General features: G+C 41.2%; 1 protein-coding gene across 1 annotated transcript in view; it reads left to right on the top strand.

Moving 5' to 3' along the window:
- Nucleotides 1-16,539, top strand: part of DOCK10 (dedicator of cytokinesis 10) — a 200,867-nt gene that overhangs the window by 146,766 nt on the left and 37,562 nt on the right. Inside the window, exons 26-39 of the mRNA XM_045294740.1 lie at nt 1,349-1,462; nt 2,171-2,242; nt 5,735-5,881; nt 7,149-7,232; nt 9,837-9,933; nt 10,684-10,728; nt 11,840-12,015; nt 12,142-12,258; nt 13,499-13,610; nt 14,834-14,955; nt 15,047-15,161; nt 15,251-15,317; nt 15,778-15,825; nt 16,362-16,463. Of these exons, the coding sequence (XP_045150675.1) occupies nt 1,349-1,462; nt 2,171-2,242; nt 5,735-5,881; nt 7,149-7,232; nt 9,837-9,933; nt 10,684-10,728; nt 11,840-12,015; nt 12,142-12,258; nt 13,499-13,610; nt 14,834-14,955; nt 15,047-15,161; nt 15,251-15,317; nt 15,778-15,825; nt 16,362-16,463 (1,418 nt within the window). The remainder of the gene's footprint in view (nt 1-1,348; nt 1,463-2,170; nt 2,243-5,734; nt 5,882-7,148; nt 7,233-9,836; nt 9,934-10,683; nt 10,729-11,839; nt 12,016-12,141; nt 12,259-13,498; nt 13,611-14,833; nt 14,956-15,046; nt 15,162-15,250; nt 15,318-15,777; nt 15,826-16,361; nt 16,464-16,539) is intronic.

The following is a 16,539-nucleotide window of genomic DNA, read 5'->3' as shown; positions in this document are numbered from 1 at the left end:
TTTAAGCCAAGTTGGGAAAAATAATTATACAGATAGATATGAAGCTCTCCACCAACTACCCACTTAGCAGTATAATGAAAATGGATGAACTGGAACTAAATATGCTTTTGTGTCCTTCAAAGATGTGATATTAAGGAGAATTGATGTTTATTCAGTTATGATAAACACCATTTCAAGTTCAGTGACGCTAGATGCCGACTCACCCCATCAACAGTACCCAAACTGCACACTGGCACTGTCTTTTTCCTCGTTGTTTGTCTGAAGTCAATGTACTTGTGTCATGGTTTCCAGGGATTTGTGACACTGATATGTGCTAGCCAAAGGTTAAAGCTAAAAATATACTGGAAACTAGTTAAAATGCCTTTGAGGTTTAGTGACCGTGCGTAGGATTAGATGGTTGAGGATGCATTTATTTTCACAAGTCACAGTTGGGAGAACATCGCATTGCTCTTTGATTTTAGTTAGTCTCATGTGTCCATTTGCTTTGCCCTGCTCCGGGATGAGTTTGGAGAAGCTGGGACCCCATCAGGGTGATTCAGATACCCATGCATTAGAAAGCGCAAAGAACCGGTTCTAGATCCAAGCGGAATGTCCTTTGTGTTTTGAGTGAGTTTCTTACCTGCCATCACTCTTAATTACTTTGAATTCCGAATTATGAAGAAATTCCCTTCCTTGATATGAACCAGTAAACGTATATCATTCCAAACAAGCACATTATATTTGAAACCTGTGTATGTGCATACATTGATCTTGGTGTCCTTAATGATAAGTAGAAATACCGAAAACTGAAGCCATGGCAGGCACTCAAAACTTATCTTTGGGGCCAAAAACTGAACACCATTTGTTATCTCAGCAACCACGCTGGTCATGGAATCCTTGATAGGTGTTTCTAAGCCTGAGACGGTAGACACTGGGCTTGTCGGTGAACTCCGTGCTGGCCTCTGGAAGGTACCTGCTTTCCCCACTTGGCTATTTGAGTGGGTGCTCGGCCCCTTTCAGGATGAAGAATTGCTACTCCGAGTGGAAGGAGCAGGGAAAATGTGTCCTAATAGTAGGTGGGTCATAGCTCTCCATGTTTCCTTGAGCACGCTGACTTGATCTCTTCTGACTTTTTCTCTCAATGTCTATGACAAGCGTTTCAAGGAGAGCTCAGGCACACAAGGTCCTAGCGGTGTAAAGTACAAATAGGCACAGCTGGGCCCTACTCTTAAAAATGGGTCTTTATTTATTTCCTGATAAAATCTGGCATGAGCGGGTCATTTTGAGAAATGCATCATTAGTGTACCAGTTTTTGATGACAAGCCGAAAAATATCATACAACGTCACTGAGATTTTGGATTTCCTTCAGTTCGTGTTCAAGACCAGGACGTACAAGGAGAGAACCATCCATGAGGAACTGGCTAAAAATGTGACCGGCCTTTTGAAATCAAATGACTCCACAGTCATAAAGCATGTCCTGAAGGTAAAAAAAAAAAAAAATGCAGTTGCTGTTAATTTACTTGAATTGGCTCTGACTCCTGGGGGCCTCGTTTATAACAGAAAGAAACGCGACCCAGTCCGGGGGTACTGCCTGCATGACCTTGGCTTGTTTCTGCCCATTGCTGCAGCTTTGGGGTGTCCATTGTTGGCTATTTGGGTGCATTGTTGTGACTAAAAGCAGAGGTGGTCATTTATTTGTTTAAACTAGGTATCGCTCACATGCACACTTGGAAGGTGATAGGTTTAATTGATTTTCCTAGATCATTTCTCTTGTAGTTTCTTATAGAAGAGTCTGATTGAAACTCGAGGATATAAAAATACATTGATCCTACCACATTCACTCAACAAAGGCAACCAATTTCCAAATGGGTTAGGAATTACAAGGCAAATTTGAGGGACGCATCATCAGCCATGTTGAATAATGTACCACTTTGTTTAATTTAAACATTTTTAAAAGGCAACTGAAGCACTGAAGTCTCTCGCCTTCGTCTTGGAAGATGTAATACATCATCATTGGAGATTTAATACATCGCCTCCTACCACATTGGAGAAAATTATTATGGTCCTGATCATGAGTTTTACAAAAGACATGTTAAGAGTGGCATATAATATTGCAGATTGCGAAGAAGTGAATTGGCATGATATTGTTGCCTCATAAATTTTTACCTTTTCCCCCCCACCCCTTTCCCAGCATTCCTGGTTCTTCTTTGCAGTTATCCTAAAATCAATGGCACAGCACTTGATTGACACAAATAAAATCCAGGTAAGAGCAGAGGTAACCATATTGTTCTATCAATTATGCTAATGAATCCACATGTCCTGCCTCCATTGTTATTGACCTTGTTCACTGTAGCCATTCCTTTCAAAGCTTTATGTATTTAAGGGAAATGTGTTAGTCCTTCTGAGTTGGATGTCAAGACCAAAATAGAAGTGAGAAAGCTTTATTGGGAGAGGCGGCAGGGTAGAATAAAGGGGACAGGAAAGAAGAATTAGGAAGGTCTGACACCTTGAACGGAAGGGGCCTGGGAGGAGGGCTTACCCCCTAGTAAGGATACTTTGAGCTAGACCCGTTAATGGTCAGCCTGAGAGCAAAAGATGTGCACAGAGGAGCCTTGTGTTGGGTAGAAACAGCCTGGCTCTCAATCCCACGTGTTTCTCCATTGATGGGAGCAGTCTGGAGAAAGAGGCCTGGGCATGAACATTAGCAGGCTCCCTGTGCTATGGAAGCTAATGACACCCTTCACAGAAGATTCTGCCTTGGATCATCTGACCTGTGCACACCCCCAGCTGCCACACTTGGCATCACATAGTGAACAATTGGGGCATCTGTTCTTCCTCCACATTCCCCATAGGCCTCTCTCTTACGGAAGGGAACTTAGAGGAGGTAGAGAAGTGGAATAAGCAGCTTCTGCAATCACTGCAGTTGGTCTCAGGACTCTACGTGGAGCTCACCATTGCCCGCAAATATGAACCATTCGTGGCTTCCCTCGCCCTCACCTCTCCTCTCTGCAGTACAGACCTCTTCACACTTTGTTCCCACTCCTGTATATCCCAACCTTCCTTGCCTCCTTTCCCATCTTCAGACATGGAAGCCAGGTCATTGGTCACTAGCTGGGAGCCCTTATATATGCTTAGCTTGAGCCATTTATTTTTTTATACTAGAGGGCTAACCAAGTACACTGCTCGTTGGGTCGCTTCTGAGAGTTGCTGTAACTCAGTTGCTGTCCATTTTCAACTTGCTACTCTAGATCAATCCAATCCATCTCAACAAAACATGGACTTTTCTTGTTCAGCAAATCATAAGGGGTGCTCGCCCACCCATAAGGCCATAGGTCCAAGTAGAAAGAGTAACTGTGCAAATAGTGGATGCCCTGAGGGTCTGGGATACCTACCTAGGCCTTGGTGATGCAGTGGTCAAGTGCTCATCTGATAACAAACATGTTGGCAGTTCACGTCCACTGATGGCACTATAGGAGCCAAGACCTAGGGACCTACTCGCATAAAGATGACAATATGGGAAACCCTACTGAGAAGTTCTGTTCTATCCTATAGGTTGCTATGAGTGAGAATCAACTCAATGGCACCCAACAACAATAACATGCCCTGGTGGCACTTAGCACAGCGGCCAAGTCCTTGCCTGCTAAATCACAGGTTGACAGTTTGACCTCCCCAGCAGCTACATGGAAGAAAGACTCCGAACTCTGATCCCATAAAGATTACAGTCTAGAAAACTCGAGGGGGCAGTTCTCCTGTGTCACACAGCATCACTATGAGTCACAAAATCAACAGGATGGTTGCCAACAGCCGCCTTACTTGGGCTTGATAGCAAATGGATATGTTCACCTTCATTAACCTACTAAGTACATTCAGCACCATGAGTGGGGACCGGGCGGGGGAATGACAAAATGCAGAGCCCATGCTGGAAACTTGCAGATGCATGGTCACACGGGGCCCATTATCAAGCATTCTGTCTCTTCTTAGCCCTTGTAACCTACTAAGAGCTATGTATGAAGAGATAGCTAAATTTTCACTATAGAAAACATGGTCTAAATCTAGAACTCCAGGGCCTGGCATTGCTATTGTTCCCGTGGGGCTTGCCAAAATTCCTGGTGACACCTTTTTCCATCGCCAATCCCTCTAGTCCCAGAGGATCGCCACAGTTATGGAGACCAAGTGACAGGAATTTTGCCCTGCACCTTAAACCTGCCTCTGAGCCCTTTCCTGCTCCAAACTCTCCTTACTCTCTGGCACCCTCTATATCAATTGATATTTGAATGGGAAGAATATTCTTTGGTGTGAAATGAAATCTACTATTAAGTTGGTCTGGTTTATGAGCAAACTTCAAAAACATTCATGAAAAAGGTGGAATTAAAACATCACAGAATTTTTCTCTGAACTTTTCACCCTTGTGTTTGTTTTTAATTTGACTTGATTTCAATAAATACATTTTAAATACATGCACAGGAAGGGAATAAGAGTCTCAAATTGCCTATACAGTGATATCCTGATAAACCAACCTTATTGATGGTAAATCCATCCGCCGCTCATACATTACAGAATTTGTTGTTTTGTTTTGTATAGCTCCTATAACTTCCACCTTCATGGTTTTTATGCCTGATGACTGTTGGTTGGATACTCTGAATTTAAGAAATTTGAAGCTCAGTCTAACTCAAAATTTTGCGATTCTCTAGAGAGTGAAAACGTATTTGGGTCTGAGTTTTAAAGGCAACTTATATCGATGAATGAATTATTTCTGTCTGGGGAAAAGGGGCAATGTAATCTCCCCAAGTGGAGATTGAGTTGGAAAATTCAGCCTCTTGCAGGAGTCCAAACCAGAGTAGATTCTTGGGCTCAGAGAGTTCCCTCAGGAAGGAAGTCCTTGGATGGTATAAACTTGTATCATGCTCAACTGCTTACTGAAAGACTTCAGGGTCGAGTTCTTTCAGAGCACCTGGACAGAAGAGCCTTGTGATATACTTCCCCAAAATCCCAGCCTTAAAATCCTTTGGAGCACAGTTCTGCTTTGACCCATACAAGGCTGCAGAGTTGACTTATGGCACCTGGTTTTCATATTTGTAATTTTCTCAGCGGATAGAGCCAATGACAATTATATAATCTCTCCATCAAGCGGTTCTGAATCATATCCAAAGTAACTTGAATAGGATATATCCCCTGGCACCAGCTAACTGTGCTGGGACCATGGCTTTAGGATAAGCTGGAACTCACCCTCACTAGATAACACTTCAACCAGTGCTTAAACTCATTCCATTCTTAATCCACTGATGTATTCTAGTGCCTTACTGAACGTTCTGAGCAAAGGCATCACAATAATTGATGACTAATGTAAACAGAAAATTAATATACTCCTAAAAACACGTGAGATAATATTCATCAGCCCATTAATAGTAGTCATTTCCTATGAGAATAGGGAGAAAAATTAAGTTGATGGAGTTCATAGAAAATGCTCACATTCTACTTTGTACACATCTATAGTGCTTGAATAATTTCTAACATGTTATAGTTTACTTTTATAAAATATATTGAGCACAATACAATTGGAAAGCAAATGAAGATGATGGAGATTATGACCTCAAAATTAAAATGCCCTTCCATCTTACTCTTGCTTTGCAGTTTTCTCCAGGACTCTTTTTATTTGACAATATATGAAATGAAATAATTATCCTAGGGTTTTTAATGTCCAAGGCTTAATGTTTTAAGTAGCATAGTATAAAGAAACAACGCATTCTTTCCTTAGCTTCCACGGGCTCAACGATTTCCTGAATCTTACCAACATGAATTGGATACTCTTGTCATGGTCTTATCTGACCACGTGATATGGAAATGCAACAACTCCATTGAAGAGACAAGAAGGGCCAATCACAGCGTTGCCAGGTTTCTTAAGGTAGGGTTCTGTGAGGGAACAGTTGTATTTGAGCCTCAGATACAGTGGATACGGTGTTTGACACATTTATTTATGATGAAGAGTCGAAACCAACCCTGTTAGGTGATTATGTTCATCTGTTCCTCTTCCATGCTTGAAATATTTTCCATCTATTTTTCCTATTTGGGAGGCTAACAGAAGAAAGGTGAAAGTTATATAAAATTTGTTGTTTCAGTATTATCAAGTCATAGTGCGTATAAATGTTTTTAAAGGAAACTAGCAAAAGAAATTCTATGGCTTAAAGGAGAAGCTGCACTGGAGCAATATCATTAGCTTAACTGTCTCTTCAAAGTAACATCAGATATCAAATTGGATGCCAAATAGTCACTTTAGGACAATCATCTGAGAATTTACTGTTTTTGCTATTTCATCTGCGCTCCTGTTTATAGAATGAAAAGCTAATGCACTGAACACATGAAAGGAAAATTACTGATTAAAATACTGAGCAGCTTCTTACTAAACTAGATCTTATGGAACTTAGTTATATTTCTTTGGTTACAAGCATTCAATTTGAAGAGAAAAAGTGCAGAATCAAAATTAAAAAGCTAATGTGCAGAATTCTGGTATCATTTAATATGCTCAAATAAATGTGCTCTATGAAAAACAATAATGCTTCTTTTCCTCTCCTTCTTTTGTCTAACTCTTGAAAACTGTAACCTGGAACTTGTTCCTTTATGGGAGATCCTGGGTGGGTATGAAATAAATGCTAATTATATAAAGTTAAGAAATGATGGAGGGAGGTGGAAATCAATCTGACTCATTTTGGGGGAGCTTCAACCCACACAAATTTCTTTTTTAATTGGTTAAACATTTTCAGATGTTATGCTATATTTCTTCTCAGCTTGAATGTAAGCTCTTTCCTTCGATGTTTTTATCCCTTTTATTGCTTCTGCCTCACCTGTAGGAAGTGAAAGAGATAGTTAGGGTTAAGGGAAAAGATGTGATATAAGAAAAAAAGAAAACAAATAGGTACCTGTAATTCTACTGTATATCCAGATCAGTATGGGAACAAGAGCCTTGCCCTTGTTTATGTGTTGTAAGTTGGGCCGCTAACCACAAGGTCAACTGTTCGAACCCACTAGCTGGTCCATTGGAACGATGAAGCAGTCTGCCTATGTAAAGACTTACAGCTTAGGGCATAGTTCTACTGTAACACACACTGGTCTGTGACTGAATTATTCATAAATAATGAAAACGCGTGTGAACTTCAACTCTTGTCCATTTGCAGCGCTGCTTTACGTTCATGGATCGTGGCTTTGTGTTTAAGATGGTGAACAATTACGTCAGCATGTTCTCCTCGGGTGACCTAAAGGTAAGAGCCAGGCAGAGGGCTCCTTGTTTCCTTACCCATGATGCTGTGCAGAAAGGAACTGCTCTAGGTAGGTATCAGCGTTTGACCTTAGCCGACTCCTTTATAAATATGCCAACAATCTGATGGAAACTTGTAAATGGCGCATCCGCTGGGAATGCTCTTGTTTCCAGACTCTCCCACGGCCGGGGAGGAAGAGAGTGGGATAGATAGATCCCCATTTCTGTTTCCTGTGGCCCATGAAAAAAATGACTCTTGTCAGCGACAGATTATTTAGTCCTACTGCGGTGTGCCAGGGACTGTCTTTGTTTTTCAACTTGGAAGTCTCACTTCCCTGGAAACCTCTCCGTGATGGGAAAGCTGGGATTGTTGGTGACCCTCCCCAGGGAGGGGGTGCATGAGATCTTGTGAGGGCACGGTGAACCCAGCGCAGCTGTTCGCACCGTGTAGCTGGTAGACCAGTACACTGCCATTGCCTGGTAACAGCTACTGGGCCTAGACATCTGCATCTCTGCCGGGCTTTCTGGAGATTCCCGTGCATGCTTGAGTCTGAGAACTACTCAACTATAGAATTGCACATGTTATAAAGTAATTCTGGAAATGGGGCAGATCATGAAAATTGTCAGAGTCCTTTTTTTTTTTTGGTGTTTTCTTTTGAATTTTATTGGGCTATAATGAACATATCATACAATTCATTGATTTGTCAGTTAAGGTTCTTGTGTTTCTTTTGAATTTTATTGGGCTATAAATTGACATGTCATACGATTGTTAGTTCTCCTAAGAAGGCCTGTGCAGACCTCAGCACAGCCAACTTGGGAACCTTCTCTTCGGTCTTGAGCGCACCCCTCCCATGCCTCCAGGCAACCATCGACCCAGCCGCTTTCTTTTCACTTCCACCCATCCTGCTCCCCCTTACAAATAAACATATAAACGAGTACAGGGCAGCAAAGACCACAGAAAACAGGCGAAGGTCCTTTGGGGTTGAAAATAACAGAAACTGACCACCGTGTGAGAAAAGGGCGACTTATTGGAAGGGTGTGGGGAGAAAATATCACGATTTATGACATAGGTGTAGAGCCAGGCTGGGAAAAGTGCAGGAGGCAAGTCCCTTCCAGAACACAGAAGCAATCCCCAAGAAGAAACCAGGGTGTTTCTGCTGCTTACACTAATCAACTGGGATCAAGGTCTCCCTTTTCAGACATTGCTTAAGATTCACATCCACGTGTTAATCGATGCCCTAAGAGATGGATCCTGAGCAGAAGAAGGAACAGGGTGGAACAGAGCTTCACACTTTGATAGAAGGCAGATTTGTGAATCCACTGAGAGGGGCTACCTCCCAAACTGATGTCCAGAAGTAACCTTTGAACCCTGAACCCCCACGACCCCATGACACCGTCACTAAACTAAAATCCGTATAGCCTCATAAATAGAAACGATTATCCTGAAGCACAGAGCACTGTGCTTCCTTCTGGTCTCAAGGACGTAGTTGTCAAGATGGTGCCAAGCCATGTGCACACTGCCGATTTCCAGAACGTGACCCGAAACTTCAGAAACATAATCATGACTTATGAAGAATACATCTTATTTACCCGTGCTCAGAGAAATCAGCAGGTTTTAGAAATGAACTGTTTTCCTGTAGCCTAAAGAATGCCAGATTCCTTGACACCATAGCTTGGTGGTTTCCTCGGGGCTTCTTCCTCCCCAGACTCCAGCTCCTTTAGTGAAGAGCGGTGCACGTGCTCTGGGAAGGGCTTCCTGGACCTCAGACTCCCCTGGCAAATGCCTTCACGGCCGGTGTGCTCACGGTCGGTCCGTGGAGGCGCCTTGTCTTTCCATGCACATGGGCCCCAGTGGTGTTTTTACCTGAAGAAATAGAAGTAGAAAAGACCCTTACTTTTTTCCCCAAATGTAATATATTCTGTAAATTCTTTTGGCAAATAGGACAGCTACTTAAACTATGTCTGGGATACAGGTAGCGCTTTCCTCATCGAAACTAGATGGAAAACAAGCCTGGTTGGAAGGGCAGGGAAGAAGAAGGCGGCATTAAATCGTGAACCTCCAGAACAACATGGTGTGAGATCCTTCTTCTTACTTGGGGCTTGTGCACCGTGGTTGCTCTTTGCTCTGAATCACAGACTGGTTTTCGTGGTCCATCCGTTAGCTGGGTGTACTTTTAGAGCTCTGTACATGTGGTCCCTCCCTGACCATCCGTGCCTCACAGCGCAGCCAGTGCCAGCCCCTTGGACCACTTGTGCTCTGACATCCACGGGCCGTGGCAACTCAGAAGCTGCTCACGGGCAGCTGCTAACTGCTGTACATGTGGCAAGGCAGCATTTTTCTCAGAGTACACATGTCCTGATCGCACCAGCTAAATGAAGCAAAGCACATGGCTCAGCAGAATCCTCTTTCCAAAGAGCTCATTCCCTGAAGAGACCTTGATCTGCCTCCCACACTAGACGCCCTAACTACACTGACCACGTCAGAAAGGACGCAACCTTTTATGGCAACATCTTCTTTTCAGACGTGATTTAAGTCCAGACTTGAAAAACAATTTTATGAACTGTCTTAGGGTGTAAATAATTGTCACTCCATTTGTCTCTTTTTCAGACCTTATGCCAGTACAAGTTTGATTTTCTTCAAGAAGTGTGTCAGCATGAACACTTTATCCCTCTGTGCCTGCCCATACGGTCAGCACACATTCCAGGTAGTCCTTCCCAGAGCTACCTTCAGTTCCTGCAAAGTGACCACGTTGTTTGCTTGTGTTGCTGTCCGTTTGTTGTGTCTTCGATGGTCCCTGTCGCAGTTCTAAGGAGCCCTGCTGGTAGAGTGCTTACACCCTGGGCTGTGATCTGCACGGTCAGCAGTCCCAAACCACGGCCACTCAACGGGAGAAAGACAGGGCTTTCTACTTCGACAAAGTACATATATCCGAAATGCAGTGTTGAATAAGAAAATGTTTTGATCTTGTTTGTTTTATGTTTGTATTTGGCTTTATTTCCTAAACTGACACCAGGTTATTTCTCGATGAGCTAAGCTGGTTAAGATGCTAAAGAAAACTGAGCTTGCGCTTGTTTACTTTGATGCTGTTAGCTCGTTGTCAATCTTAGCTAAAGCACTTGCTAATGTATTTGTGGAACTGATGTTGTAAAAAGTGAAATTTACAATATTTTTCATGGCATGCAATTCCTAATTTTAAAAATAGGTATTCACGTGGAAAGATAAGAATGAAACTAGTTCTGTTTATTGGCATAACTTTTTTAGAAAAGCTAATAAACAACCTAAACCTTTCTTCTTGGAAAGCAAGGGAATATTATTGAAAGGGTTCATTTACATTTTAGAACAATATATACATGCTGAAATGTAATAGTTAAAGAGTATAATGGTGTGTATTTTTTAATAAGTGTGTGGATGTTTGTATTTATTCCAACTTTTCATTTGTTTACATGGAATCTAGATCCTTTGACACCTTCAGAATCAATGCAGGAGTTACATGCATCAGGTAAGTGATGGTATTTATATTTCATGATCTAAGTAGTAATAATTGTAGCATTTAGACTGTAAAGATTCATACAGAGAAATCCAATGAGCTGTTAGCTGTGTCTGCAAATTTTCATTTTTCAGGTACTAATAAAAACCATGTATTTAATATCATGTACTCAGGATAGCCCAAAGATTTCCTAAACGTTCCTCTTTTTCACAGACAATTTGATGATTCTCTAATTTGAATTCTTACATGTTTGTTGTTCACCATTTGAGATTTTAAAAAATTTATAATGATGTGATTACTCAATGTAACTAATTTTTGATGGTATATTTCTTTTGATATACAAAAGCTGAGTTGCACTGTCTTTGCAAGATTGAGGTTATTTTCATATGTATGACACTAATAACCTTAATCTTATTATATGTCTTCTATACGAAGATTATACCATTTATATACTTTATTTTATGTTTACCTGAAACAAATTAAATAGTTAAGGTGGTGTGGATAAACTTTTTCTCTAGCCCTAGTTTGGGTGTTCGAGTTTTTTATTTGTTTGTTTGTTTTTCCCCATTTGGGACCCCCTAACTATTACTATTTCACTAAGACTATTTTTGGCCTGAAGCATTTGATCTTTAATTAACTAATCATAAATCCAATTAGATCACTGATCTCCAGCTTCCTGAACTTCCACCTTTACTCCAGGTCAGATTATTCTAAATATGTATATGTGTGTACGTACACACAATATATATGCATGTGTAAAGTCTACCCATCTTTGAGGCTCATCTCAAAATCTTCCACTGATTAACATTTTGTGATTACTCCTGGCCAAAAAATACATATTTTTCTCCTCCCCACTCTAGTAACACTAGAATGTAACTGTTAAAATCATATGTTATTTGCATTTATGTTTCCATGCACAGCACATGTACCTCTCTTATTGAATACTCAGTAAGGACATAACACACATCTTAGTTCTGTACAAAGATTATTATTACTGAGTCTGCCTTAGTAGTGGGAGGAGCTGATAGTAGTTGGTTGCTAAGCGTGTATTCATATAGAAGAGATCATTTGATTTTAAATAACTTGGGGTTTTATTTTGTTTTGTTTTACTCTCTTCCAAAAGAGATGCCTGAATATTCGGTCACAAATGAATTTTGCCGCAAACACTTCTTAATCGGAATTCTGCTGCGAGAAGTTGGCTTTGCTCTGCAGGAAGACCAAGATATCAGGCACTTAGCGTTAGCTGTCCTAAAAAATCTGATGGCGAAGCATTCATTCGATGATCGATACAGAGAGCCTGTAAGTGATCTCCCCGTCTCCCTTCCCTAATCACTGTGTAATGGCTCGCTGCATTAAAGGCATATAAAACCTGCAAGCCTATTGATTTGTATGTAAATTATTTCTTTTGGCTACTGTTTCACCCAGGAAAAACAGGCCCAGATAGCAAGTTTATATATGCCCCTCTATGGCATGCTTCTGGACAATATGCCAAGGATTTACCTGAAGGACCTGTATCCTTTTACTGTTAATACATCTAACCAGGTAACTTTGTATCATATTTCAAAATGATATCTTAACAGTATTTCTTGTTTTGTATATTTTCCCTGGAGGATCATTTCCCCCCAACTGTAAGAAAGCTAGCAATTAATTGACACTCTTGCAAGGTATTTTGAGATGTGTACATCAGTGCCAGGAACCCTGGGGGCATATGCATGGGTTATGCTTTAGGCTGTTAACTGGGAGGTCAGCAGTTCAAACCTACCAAGAGCTCCTTGGGAGAAAGATGAGGCTTTCTCCTCTGGTAAAGGTTTACAGCCTCAGAAACTCAAAGGGGCAGTTTTCTCTACTCTTACCTACAGGGGTGTGAAGAGTCAGAATTCATATTTCTCTAGGAAGTGAGATATTCTCTAGGAAATGAGCTATTAATACCTCTTGTTCTTGGTTGTCACACTCATAGTCCATATCTCCAGTGTTTTTAAAAACTCTTTTCTGCCCACCTTCCTCAGCGATCTAGGTTTACCAGGTGCCCTGTTATATCCAGGACTCCTTCTTCATTTTTCACAGCCTTCATGCCACCTGGTGTCAGCGTAGTCACATGCTTTATTTACAGTCACAGACCTGACACGGGCTCCATGGAGATATCATAATGACCACACAACATCCACTAGGGATCTGTGGCCTGTTTTCAAATCGTAGACAAATGCATGTGATATTGAATCAAGTATGGAAAACATTACCGATCAGCAGTTAGGAGCTATGCTTTGGATTTCCCCCCCAATCCTCAAGCTTTTGGTCACTGGCTATGTGACTTTAGGATAAGTTATCTACTGTCTTTCAGCGTCCACTGCCCTCCTTTATAAAATGTAAAGGTGAAATGGTTTTACAAGAAATGTTTGTCATAAGCCTTAGCTGGGGGCATCCTTAGGTGCCATGGAGTCCGTTTGCATGTAGCTACTCTGCATTCAATAGAATAGAACCAAATGGAAGGGTGTTTACTTGTGCTTTAATGATCATGAAAATGCAGCTGACTGCGTGGATCATAACAAACTATGCAAAGAATAGGAATTCAAGAACATTTCATTGGCATGTGAGAAGCATTTAAAATCTAGTTTTTAGTCACAATAATGTATAATTGGGAAAATAATATCTAAAATAATCCATGAATATATTAACGAGCATGACAGCCAGTTAGTCTATCTAAAAGATAGCTTCTACTGCGCTCCTCAGTTGCCATGGTGACGGGTTGCAACTGCCATCCATCTCTCCTATGCTTTGAACACAGGGATCTCGAGATGACCTGAGCACCAATGGAGGCTTTCCGATCCAGACAGCTATGAAGCATGCCAACTCAGTGGATACATCATTCTCTAAAGATGTTTTAAATTCTATAGCAGGTACATGAGAGCTCCTGAGAATATTCTTGTTCAACACCCATTTGTGTTTACATTGTAGATCATTGTGCATTTTGTCCTATCCATAATTCATCACGAATAACCTTTACAGCAAAGTGCTCCACCTTTGTACAGCTAAGTTGTACTATTGACGTACTCCTTTGAATGGCAGCCAGCTTTCTTCTAGCAGCTCGTCTTCTTCTTTAAACTTGATTTTAGGAGCAATCTACTGGAATTTCATAACCTAATTGCTTCATTCTGGACAGTCTTTAAGTTGTTATTACAAACCACTTTAAAAATCAGAATTGCTCTTCAACAACAACAGTTATTCTTAAGAACTTTTTTTAGAAATGCCTCTTTAACTTTTCACAGACTACTCGCAGTTGCAACTTCTTCCCCCAAAGCAGGCGAAGGAACTTTTATTAAGGCATTTGTAAAACAGGAACTATATCTATCGAAAGGTATTCATTTTAAAAGAAAGAAAAATAACAAATATTACTTTGTTGGAGGTTTTTCTCCTCCCTTCATCTCACTCTAAGTTTTCATAAGTCATTAATGCTGGCACCACAACCACACTCCAGAGCTTTTTAAGATTGATTTCACTCTGTAGTTGTCATGTTTGAGACGATACAGAGAACACACCCCACGGTCACTGTGTCTGCAGATACAGTTCAGCGGCCTTGGCTGCGTCATTCAAGTTGGACAACCACAGTCACACTCCTTTTCAAAGTGCTTCCTCCCGATGACTGTCAGCTCATTTCCCCCTTGCCAGTCTTTTTCAAGGTGTTTTTGGCAGTTTAATCCCATGTGGATAGTTCTGTTAAAAACAAAATGCTCAACGTAGACCTTGCTTTACTAATTAAATGAAAGGTTGTCTGGCTTAAAGACAACTTGAGGGGATAGTTTTTAGTTGAAGATTTAAGAATTATCTCAGGACAATTGTTTCTGAGGTTCATCCAACTCCCATGACTCTATAAAGTTGGGATTCCAGGAGTCTCTGAAATTCTGTTCTGCATTTTCTACTTTTAATCAGGTATTGTCCATGGGGCGTGGGGCAGGGAGACGTCTCTCTTAATTCTAGTCTAGGATTCTCATGTTAATCTTTCACTGTGCTTGGAGCACCTCAATAATCAACATCCTTTTTTGGTTTATCATTGTATTTATTTATTTCTTTTTGGTACTCATACATCTCATTACCATGTGTGCGCTGTGGCTTGTGTTTGCAGCATTTTCATCAATAGCTATTTCTACAGTAAACCACGCTGATTCCAGAGCATCCTTAGCAAGTCTGGACTCCAACCCAAGCACCACCGAAAAGAGCAGTGAGAAGAATGACAACTGTGAAAAGGTACAGCTTCCTGCGCAAACTCGCCCATCCTCACGACAGGTCAGAAGGCTCGGGCTCTAACTCAATCCTTCTCGCTTCTTTACCTCCGTAGATCCCAAGACCCTTGTCTTTGATAGGCTCAACGCTTCGATTTGACAAGTTAGATCAAGCAGAAACCCGGAGTCTCCTGATGTGTTTCCTTCACATCATTAAAACGATTTCAGAGGGTAAAGAGCGCTCTTTCCGAATCACTTATCAGAGAGGAAGAACGCTTAGGGCATGACTGTGTCTCAGGCAATGTGCTGTTTCCTTTCAGGTACTCTGGTTGCCTACTGGCAACGAGCGCCCAGTCCAGAGGTATCCGACTTCTTCAGCATCTTAGAGTGAGTTTCAGAGTGCATTCAACCACAGTTTGTCCTTAGAAGAGTGTTTCTTAAAGTGGATCCTACCACTGGGTGGGGAGAGGGTGGGGGTGGAGAACTGAACCACCCAGTGGGGCCACAAGACTAGATGCCTACACTTTATCCTGGCTTTGGGCTCTAAGAGTACAAAAGTTTTTAATGGCCAGGGGAATTCTCAGTAAATTGTGTCTTTTCTTTTCTTTTTTTCTTTTTCCCGAAAAGGGGGTAGTGAGCCAAATCAGGTTGGGAACCTGTGCCCTAGCACCTTCACAATAATTCATTATACCAGTCTTCCTTCGAAGTACCTGTAGGGTAACCTATCTAGAAGTAATAGTCGAGTAAAGGGTTAAGGGAAATGTAGTACTTTTCATACATTCATACAGCAGTTTGAATAAAGAAAAGTATGAATAATTGAACTCAGCATGTTTTTGTTCCCTTCTAGTGTCTGCCTTCAAAATTTCAGATACCTAGGCAAACGCAATATAATCAGGTAAATGCTTTAAATCCCAGCAGGGTACAATGGCCTAAAAACCATTATCATGTGTGCTAGGGCATCAGTACGGTAGCAATACGAAGAATTGGGTTGACCTCGCCTGACAGATAGAAGCGCTGAGCTTGCACCAAATCCGCCCTAGACCTGTGGCCGTTATTAGGTACCGTAGAGTTGGCTTAGACCCACAGCAGCCCAAGGAAAGTTTAAATTTGTGGAGAAGCCCAAACACAGGTTTCTAAAGTAAACAATAGTTTGCATTAGCTATCTATCATTTTATAAATATAGCTAAGAGCATACCTTGTCAAGAAGATACTTATAGTAAATAAACAAACAAAAGAAACTTGGGCAAAATTTGTAAATGACAAGGCCAAGCCCCTTCACTAAGCGCAACTTCCTCATTTCAGAAGGAAATTAGCATTTAAAAAAATGAAGTGCAAACTATTTCATTGTTCAACAAATGCTTTGTCAAGTGTCTTTGTTTGATATACATCATAAGCACTGAGCTATGATTAAAACTTCAGTTTTCCTTGCAGAAAAATCGCTGCTGCGTTTAAATTTGTACAGTCTACCCAGAATAATGGAACGCTCAAGGGATCAAATCCTTCCTGCCAGACGTCAGGTCTCTTGTCACAATGGTAATAATGTTGCATTTGCTTGGTACTTCAAAGTGTGTGTGTGTGTGTGTGTGTGTGTGTGTGTGTGTGTGTGTGT

The sequence above is a fragment of the Echinops telfairi genome, unplaced genomic scaffold (assembly GCF_000313985.2).
Source record: "Echinops telfairi isolate 266 unplaced genomic scaffold, ASM31398v2 ScPeMD7_3;HRSCAF=10, whole genome shotgun sequence".
NCBI lineage: Eukaryota > Metazoa > Chordata > Mammalia > Afrosoricida > Tenrecidae > Echinops > Echinops telfairi.
Note: the sequence above shows the minus strand (reverse complement) of the source record. Positions and strands in the feature narration are given on the sequence as shown.